Source organism: Peromyscus leucopus, chromosome 14, assembly GCF_004664715.2.
Source record: "Peromyscus leucopus breed LL Stock chromosome 14, UCI_PerLeu_2.1, whole genome shotgun sequence".
NCBI lineage: Eukaryota > Metazoa > Chordata > Mammalia > Rodentia > Cricetidae > Peromyscus > Peromyscus leucopus.
In genome coordinates this window covers 70,903,126-70,912,953 of record NC_051075.1, presented here as the reverse complement: position 1 = coordinate 70,912,953, position 9,828 = coordinate 70,903,126, and the positions used below count along the sequence as shown (strand labels likewise).

Genomic DNA, 9,828 nt, shown 5'->3' with positions numbered 1-9,828 from the left:
AAGGGGACGTGGGGGCCCTTGCCTGATGTAGCTGACATTTGTGGTATGATTTGGGTGGCTCCTGGTAAAGAGGAATGAACCATGGGTGATCTGGTTCTCTGGTACACAGAGACCTGCCTTTGGGCTTCTGTTTGCTCAACCAAAATCCTTCTTGTTTGCACCAGCACCTCTATTTTGGGAACAGCGGCTTTGGACCTAATACCTCCCTGTTGAGTCTCTAACCACACTGTTGACACAAACACCACAGCTCTCATCCTATGGGGAATAACAGACACTTTATAAGAGACATCTTGAGCTAAGAACACAGATTTAAGAACAATGAGCTAAGAACACAGATTTAAGTTACCCAAATATCATGTTCCAATATGGAAACAATTACCCAAAAACTTGATAGTTTAAGCAAAGTCCCAAATCAAGGCAAGTTTAAAATGCAGGGGTGGGAACCTCAGAGAGTCAGGTGCATCAATATGGAGGAGCTTCTCTACAGGCTCAAGATGTTATCTGCTGGTATTCTTAGCTTTTGGATTGAAGCTGGTTGTCTGCTAAGTGAATAGACTCTGTTGTCACAAGGGTTAGTTCTGACACAGAAGGAGGAAATCATGGCTGTTCCAGAGAGTAGCACTTAGCCCATGAGAAGGTCATTAGCCTCTGACCTGCAGTGTTCCCATCTCTCTACAGTGCTGAAATTCAGATCAGCCAGCCAGGCTCTGCAGACACAGATTCAGTTAGGAGTTTTCCTTCACTTCCAGACAAGGCAGCTTCTCTCCAGAAGTCTGAAAGCCAAAGAGGGGAGAGTGAGTCTCTACTTAGAATATGCCCATTGCTGCCCAACAGGATGGACACTGATGAAGACAGGGTTCTGTCAGCATCAAGGTGTGTGTTTATTACTGTGTGAATTTCCCTAAAGAAACCAGAAATCATGGGCATAAAATTGTTGTGTTCTTTTGGAAGTGATTAGAAAGTACAGGATAAATGTTAGCTGCAGCCCTATCTGGTGACAAGTGGGACAGGGATTGTGCACACTCTGTTTGCTTCTGACATGCCCAGAATATCGGGTAGTCTTTTTAGAATACTTTGGGCAATTTCTCGTCAGAAGGATCTGCTACCAGAAGCCTCTAAATGCAACATTACAGAAATCATTCTGTCTGCCATTTCCAGACTGAGCACAGAGAACAGCTTGTCTGTGCTAGCATTTCCTAAGAAGAGGGAGGAGTTACCAGTGGGGATAAATAAGCATTAGTGTGCTAGGGAGAACAACACACCAGGCAAGCAGCAACCCAGAACATCGGAACGGAGCTGTCATAGACGATGGCAGCAGGCATCAGCTCTGCAGGTAATACCCAGGATTCCTACCTTCTGGGGACAGAGTTAGAACTTTCCTAGGACTGTGAGGTACTGCAATGACCTAAAGTGTTGGTTTGAAGGAGGATGATGATTATTCCTGGGCACTGGTTGGAATCAGGGAATATTTCTGGGTGCGTATGAATCTCCTTTCCAATCTGGGTCTTCATGTGTATGAAGATGTGGGTGCCATGGGCTATGCTCCTGGAGAGTTAATGGAGCCTGTTCCTTCTGACCCTCCACGGGGAGGAAGTAATGAGACCTGGTCTAGCCTGGATGCTGCTATCATAGCTGGGGGGAGACGGGAGGGCTGCAGAGTCCGTCTGGAGGAGGTGGCAGCCCTGCCATGCTTACAGCTGGCAGGAGTTGTCTGGGGGTCAGGGACCCCACTTCCCTCATAGATCCATGGCTGAGCAGATCTGCCTCACTCTCAACTAGGGAAGCAAAGAAGGCAATAGCTCAGCCCCTGAGCCAGGTCTCCTGCTGCACACACCTTACAGCCCCTTTCCACTGGAAACTAACCTGGCACAAAACATTGCTCAGTGCTTTGCCAAAGAAATGCTTGCATCAGTCTGAAAGTAAATACAGCAGCCAACTTTCTGAGGTCCTTGGCTCCTCTGCAGGCATGTCACATCCCTGGGGACATGTGGCTCAGCTCCAGCACCTCCCTCCCCTGCTCCCTCCAGTCTCCTCCCATACTCTTCTGGTCTTCTCTCCCCTCTGCCTCCCCCTTGGCTCCTCCTCCTTTCTCTAGCTCTCCCTCCTCCCATCTACCCTGCCTCTCCACTTCCACTTTCTAGCTCCTTCTTGACCCCTCCAAGCTCCTGCTGTCCCCTTCCTCCTCTCTCTCCCACTCATTTACCATCCACTTTCACCTTTGGACACCTGAACAAATGTTCAAAGCTAGTTGTGGGTGCCTGTGTTTACCATGATCACAATCCCTCAACTGTAGTCCTTTAGGATGCTTGTGGCCCCCACTCCAGGGATCGATGGAAGAGATAGCCCTCTAGACATTCCCTACAACTAACCCCATTGATCCATAATAAGCTAGACACCAATAATGTAACCTGGGTCACTCACCAGGCTTTCCAGAGAGGTCCACCCATTTCCCTGCTACCACACAGCCATCCCAAGAGCCAACACAAAATCTGGTCCAGGGGTCAGAGACTGAGGTCACTCACCTTTCTTCCCACCAGGAGGCCTCCCAAGCCTGAGTTGCAAACCATCATGTGGTTCCCTGGCAGGACTGAAAGAACCTCACTCTGTTTGTCCTGCCATGACCTGTTCTGGGGGTGCAAGGCTCTGGCATGACACCAGATGTCTCTGGTGCTGCCTCTCAATTATTCCTCCCCAGGTCCAGCTTCATGCACCAGATTCTGTCAAGGGCCTTGAGATTTCTCAGACTTGTCATCAAGAGGCAAATTTAGGGCCTGTGCTAGCAACTACTCCAAGGACCCTAAGTTCTGCCTACAGGGTGGTAGCGGGGTGAGAGCAAAGGAAGAGGGTCTCCAGCCTTCTAATGAATCCTTCTGCAGGAAAGAATAAGAGGAGACAATCTGATCAGACAGGGCTTGCCCCATCCCTCCACTCCTCTTCTGGCTTCTCTGTGGACCTGGCGTGTCCATTCCCCTCTCTGGGTCTTGGTTCTCTGTGAGGAGACTGGGCTACGGCAATGCTTCCTCCAGTGCTGATAACAGGAGCACATACTGTGGGACTGCCATCTGAGTGGTCAGAGCACCTCCCATGCAAGGTCCCAGAGGCAGCAAGGGGCAGCAGAGCAGGGACACAGTGCAGCCCTGTGGGAGGACAAGGAGGTCAGGAAACCACCTGGCCCTCCCAGACTCAAAGGATCTTTGCTTTTCAGCCTGGAGAGCAGAGAAGATGGCCCTCCGTGTAGCTCTGGGACTCTTGATAGCGGGGATCTGCCCTGTTGTCCTCTGTCAATCAGATGGCACATTGAGAAGGGACACTGAAGTCCATGAAGACCTAAACAATGGGACACAAATGGACAGTCTGACATTGGCCTCCATCAACACTGACTTTGCCTTCAGTCTCTACAAAGAGTTGGCTTTGAAGAATCCAAATAAAAATCTTGTCTTCTCCCCACTCAGCATCTCAGCTGCCTTGGCCATCCTGTCCCTGGGAGCAAGAAGCAAAACCCTGGAAGAGATTCTAGGAGGTCTCAAGTTCAGTCTCACAGAGACCCCCGAGGCAGACATCCACAGGGGCTTTGGGCACCTCCTCCACATGCTCACCCAGCCAGGAGACCAGGTGAATATCAGCATAGGCAGCATGATGTTTGTTGAAAAGCGCCTGCAGATCCTGGCAGAGTTCAAGGAGAAGGCAAGGGCACTGTACCAGGCTGAGGCCTCCACAGCTGACTTCCAGCAGCCTCATGAGGCCATAAAGAACATCAATGACTATGTGAGCAAACAGACCCAGGGGAAGATCAAGGAACTGATCTCAGACCTGGATAGCCAGACAGTAATGGTGCTGGTGAACTACATCTACTTTAAAGGTGAGACTGTTCACTGTTTGGGGAGTAGAGAGAAAGAATGGTGACTGGGAACCTTGTTTCCTTATGCTGACCACTGGAAAGGTGGTGCTCACAGGCCTGGAGACATGGGTGCCTCCTTTCTTTCTACGCACAAGCCCCACTTCTCCCCTAGGATTTTTTGGATATAGTTGTGGTTCCTGGCACATACTGCACAGGACTCCTGAGCTCTCAGTCTAAGAGGCCTCCTTTTGGCTATGACTTAAACTTATAAACTAGCAGAATGCATAGGTTGCATGTCCAGTCCTACCTGAGTTGGGAGAAGCCAGGGCTGCTCCCTGCAGAGAGGAGGTCCCATCATCTGCCTTCTCCAGCATTTCTAATCTGCTCCTGTAGAAGGTGTCCATCCCTACTGGAGAACCTCTGCCTCTAGGAGACTTCATGTGGGCTGGAGACCTCTTGATCTAAGGAGCCTGCTTACCCATCTTATGGTGGAAGTAGCATGTCCCATACCTACTGAAGAGCCCTGTGGGCAATTCCTGTTCAGGACTCTCTCTTGAGCCATTCTGGTAATGAGCTGGGCCTGGACATGGAAAAGCAGGGAGGGATGCAGGAGCAGACACTAAAAAGAGGGAGGTCTCAGCCAGGCAGTGTTCTGTGTTTAGGGTATGGCTGCCTCATGGAATTTTGCTTTTGTAAAATTGCTCGCCCAAACATCCTGAAGGTTAGAATGCCCAAGACACGTTCCAGGGCCATGGAGTCTATTGAAAGTTGTATGCAAGAGAGTTGGGAGACTCAGTTGGAAATGCAATCGGTAAAGGTAGTAGGGGACTTCCAGAGCCCACACCCACAACACCCTGCTTGACAGAGACCAGGGAGTTAGGAGACAGCCCAGAACTTGGTATCTGAGAGAAGTCATGATGTAATCAGATCTGGGCTGAATTAAGGATGGTGCAGGGCAGAGGGAAGGCAGGCTCTGAGACCATGGGCAAAATCTCAAGGTGGCCATGGACAGAAAAAGAGTCTAAGAGGACAGAGGACAGGAGGACAGGAGGACAGGAGGACAGGATGGCTGCAGAGCTGCTGTGGGCTGGGAATGGCAGAAGCAGAGTGATGGCCTGAAGGATGCCTGGGCATGGCTCTCTAGCCTCAGGACAGAAGCTCCAATGCTGCTTGCCTGTGAGGTAGGGGTGCATGTTTAGGCTGCTAGATTCCAAGCCCAAGAAATTGTTTCAGTACCAAGTTCTGTAGAGATCTGGGATAAGTCTGAATGGGATATCTATGATTTGTAGAGGTAGCCATAGACCATGTGTGAGTTGAGGACTTGTTACTCACATTTTAGTCTGCAATCTATGGGACCATGAACTGCTCACAGTGTACGAGAATTTAGTCTCTCTTGTCTTGTTTCCTTTAAAGCCTGCTCGACAAGACATTGTTTTTTAAACATGGCTGCTCCTGAGGAAGAAGGGATCCTCAACTCTCCCCAGGCTCCAGTCTCCCCACTTTCACTCTCATTTCTCTCTAATACACCCCACCCTCAGATCCCAGATTGTTTCTCAGGTAGATTGAGTAGCCAGGCTTTGTTTTGAGTTTCTCCTTTCCAAACCAAGCTTGGAGTCTCTTTTCATCTCTGGGAGCCTATCTACCTACAAGTTTTTTTCCCCCCAATCCAGCATTTTTCCACCTCTGTCTTGTTGAAGTTGGATTGATTGCTGTCACATCACAGGGGCTGGACAGAAATGGGACAGAGGTGGGGTCCCTCAAGTGATGTTACTTACAAACTCATGACCTGTTCATCTTTAGGAAAATGGAAGACGTCCTTTGACCCTGAAGACACTTTTGAGTCTGAGTTCCACTTGGGCAATAACAGGTCTGTGGAGGTGCCCATGATGAACATTGAGGATCTGACCACACCCTACTTCCGGGATGAGGATCTGTCGTGCTCTGTGGTGGAGCTGAAGTACAGAGGCAATGCCAGCGCCCTGTTCATCCTCCCTGATGAAGGCAGGATGCAGCAGGTGGAAGCCAGCTTGCAACCAGAGACCCTGAGGAAGTGGGGGGACTCTCTGAGGCCCAGGTGCGTGTCCACAGGAACCAGAGCTGGTCTGGCTCCCCATCCTGCTGTTGGCCTGAGGCCCTGTGTCCCTGTGACTCAGAGGCTCCACAGTATGCTAGTAACCGTTGATGAGTTACCAGGGACAAGTGAAGTGGAGGTGACTTTCCTCTGCTGACTTGGTAGTTTGGAACCTGATTTTATTGTCATTTTGTTGTTCACAAGATGAGAACAGCTAGAGCAGGAGCTGAGGATTGTTCTGTGTCTAACAGGCTGTAATTACAGGGAATCTTGAATGGGTTTTGGAATGCAGAGGGGAGTGAGGTTGAGATGAGATCAGCTCTGAGAATCAGCTCTGCCCTGTGAAGCCATCTCATCCCCTCATCACTCATTCATTCACCATTAGTGCAATGAAGACTTGAATACTTACTATGTGCCAAGCTGTGATTTAGACCAAGAGGGGCTATCCAAGGCTCAAGCATATTATTTCTTATCATTGGGCAATCATAATATGACAATGGAAGAGAGAGTAAGAGCATGAAAATACAATGGAGTACTATATGATTAATTAAAAAATGGGGTGGATGCGCGGTAGTGGTGGTGCATGCCTTTAATCCCAGCATGCAGGGGACATATATCTGAGTTTGAGGCCACCCAGGTTTACAGAGCTTGCTCCAGGACAGCCAGAGTTACATAAAGAATCCTTGTCTTGAAGAAAAGCAGAAAAACAAATAAAAGGAACTAGAAAAGAAAGAAGGAAGGAAGGAAGGAAGGAAGGAAGGAAGGAAGGAAGGAAGGAAGGAAGGAGAGAGGAGTTGAGGTAAAGGAAGGGAAGGTTCTGGGACACAGAAAGCTTGAATCAGATGGAATGTGCAGATTTAACTAGAATGATCATTAGATGAAGTCTGAGGGTCCACATGACAGGGAGGAACTGCATTTTGTGTATCTGGGAGAAAAGCATTCTTGGCAGAGGAACAGCTGGTACCAAGCCTCTTTGTCTGGGCCCTGTTCACTCTCAGGCACTGATAGATAATTACTGCAATAAAAATTACTGCAACAATATAGTAATTACTGCAAAAGGAAGAACAAATCACATGGTCTAGGCATGGATGGAAAGAGGGCTGCTCTCCAGTGAGAGAAACAAGGTGGATTGATGGGGAATGGAGGCCAGTGATCTTATATGCCTTTGTTATTCTCAGGATGATTGATGATCTCTACATGCCCAAGTTCTCCATCTCCACTGACTACAGCCTGGAGAAAATTCTTCCACAGCTGGGCATCAGGGAAGTCTTCTCCGAAGAGGCTGACCTGTCTAGGATCACAGGGACCAAGGACCTGAGAGTCTCTCAGGTAAGCCAATTTACACTTAGTTGTTCACCTTGGTGCCTGAATGTGGATGGTGAAGGCCAAGTGGTGTGTGGGAAATGGTAAATGTGTGAGAAAGCCTGCATTTCTGAGATTCACTCATTCTGGAAAAACCGGATTACAGCCTAGATACTCCTGCTGGATACCATGCAGCCAATCCCTCCTGTACCCCATGAACATAACTTCACCTAGGAGTCCATGGTGGGCAAGAGCCTGTGCTTGGTCTTAGACCACCATCGGCACTGACCTGTGGTGTAGTACGGATGCCACCCACAATCTACTGCAGGGCAAATCATTTCCAACCTCAGTGTATTCACTGCAGAGCTGGTCCAGTAATTCTTCACTAGCACACAGAACAGAAGAAGTAAAGGAAATAACAAGGGGTGAATGGCAGTTGGGATGAAAAGCTTAAGAATATGGGAGAAAAAGCCTTAGGACCCCACATTACATTCCCAGATGCACAGCCTGGCAATGTCTAGCATTCTGTCCACTGCCCACTCAAAGACTTGGGCTCAGATCTGTACCAGCAGAGCATGGCAGTCTGGTATTGAGAAGCCATGCCCTGTGCATTGAGGTTGTATGTCCCAAGGAGGTTAGAGCAGGAGGCATGCTGTAGCCCACACTGGCTGCCAGCACCCTGGCTTTATCCCTGTGGGTCTTCTGAGAAGCTGCCTGTGGAGTAAGGTATTGCCTACACCCAACCTCCAGTTTGAGGATGGGTTTGAGGACAACACAGATTCCCAGAGACTGAGCAGACCCAGGGCATGCCTCATCTCATCCTCTGAGCAGAGACTTGGAAACACCAGGGGTGGAGCTCACTGTAGGAACAAACAACTTCACCAGCAGCCGAGGCCAGCAGTGGATGCTTGCTCCAGGGATCTCCTCTCCTGCCCTCCCTGATCTCCAGTGAGTGATGTCTTTCTCCTACAGGTGGTCCACAAGGCTGTGCTGGACGTGGCTGAGACAGGCACAGAAGCAGCTGCCGCCACAGGAGTCAAATTTATCCCTGACTCTGGAAAATTGTACCCAGTGATTGTCAATTTCAACAGGCCATTCCTGGTGATTGTCTCTGACACAAATACTCAGACTCTCATCTTTATGGCCAAAGTCACAAATCCCAAGGAAAACTAGAACTTTCCAAGTGGTGAAGCTTCATCCTGAGGGGCAGGGATTAAGCCTATATGTGGATCTCTATGTGCATTTTGGCCTCAATGCTCTAAATAGCTGTGCCATGCTTGGATTGGACAGTGACAGTGATGAGCTGTATGACTCTAACATGCACAGGGCACTTGAACAGTCAGTGTTAGCTTGACTCCCAGTCCTCCTGGCAGCACTAGTTCATGTTCCTAAGCCTGAACTCTGTCTTTGTGTTCCTCCCTGCTGCCTCTACTATATCTGCCTCTACTCAAAAGCCTGGGCCCTGTCAGGTAGTCTCAGTCCCTATCTAGGCTCTGGTTATGTCTGCCTTCAGCATCAGCAGGCTTGATTGAATTATGCAAACTTATAGGTCAGTCATGTGGACCTCAATCCCAGCACTGAGAAGGGAATCTGCTACCCTGAGTCTATTTCCAGCATCTGGGACCACTGAGTGCCCAGTTCTTGCCTCAAACTTTGCCTCTTCCAGGCTGTGCAACCCACTGTCCATTGCAGGGACTCCTGACCCTGCCCACATCTGGCACAGTGTTGGATCTCTCATACCTGCAGCTTATGAAGCTGGTTGGTCAGACCAGCTTCTTTCCCCCTAGGACACAAACCTAGGGCAATGGAGTCTTTTTCTAGGTTCCCACTGACCAACCTCACACAACAGATGGACACGTCCACCTTCCTTACCCAAAATGCAGTACTTCGAGCAAAGGATCAATAAACACATAACTGCAGAGAAAGTGTCCAGGCCGTGTTCACTCAGCTCCTGTTGGCAGGGGTGTGGCCTCTAGTGACCACAGGGTAGTAGAGATTGTCACTCACACTCTGATTCCTGTGATGGATCTCTGACCTACATGTTATTATTATCAGCCCTTTTTATGGATGAAGAAATTGAGGCACAGAGAAGCTTAGTCATTTCCCATGACATCACAGCTAGACATTATGACTGGCAGGATGTTTTTCAAGTGTCCTGATGTGAGAGAGACAGTTTTCACCAAGCAGGGGTTCTGTGCACAGGCATCACCATGGTGGTGTGCAGGTGGATCATAAAACAAGGCTCTGGGTGCTTCACAGAGAACTGCCAAAATAGTCTATGGATCATGTAACCTCTGTGCTAAAATCAGAGGAGGATGAGAAGGTGGTTAGATGACCAGAAAGAATGCTTTGGGCAGAGCAAAGAACAATGGAGGCATTTCTAAGAATCATGGGTGTTTAGGAAAAGAAAGAAACAGTCACCAGATGTCAGAGAGCTTGGCCCTGTGAGGATTCTCAAATGACTCAGAACTACAGGGAGCTTGGGAGGGAAGAATCACTGTTCCTGTCTTGGGAACCTCATAACTTTGTGTGGTTGTAAAGCAGAGAACTGCTCTAGACAAGTGTGGGGATTGTCACTAAGGGCTGTTTCAGGGAACATCAGGCCATACCTGGAGAG

At 49.1% G+C, this 9,828-nt stretch overlaps 1 protein-coding gene across 1 annotated transcript; it reads left to right on the top strand.

Moving 5' to 3' along the window:
* Positions 1 to 1,181: 1,181 nt before the first annotated feature.
* LOC114688396 (serine protease inhibitor A3N-like) lies at positions 1,182 to 9,136 on the top strand. The gene is made up of 5 exons (XM_028862986.2): positions 1,182 to 1,333; positions 3,206 to 3,859; positions 5,639 to 5,912; positions 7,088 to 7,238; positions 8,184 to 9,136. Exons 1-5 carry the CDS (start codon positions 1,309 to 1,311, stop codon positions 8,382 to 8,384), a joined length of 1,305 nt encoding a protein of 434 aa, XP_028718819.1. The 5' UTR covers positions 1,182 to 1,308; the 3' UTR covers positions 8,385 to 9,136.
* The last annotated feature ends 692 nt before the right edge of the window (positions 9,137 to 9,828 follow it).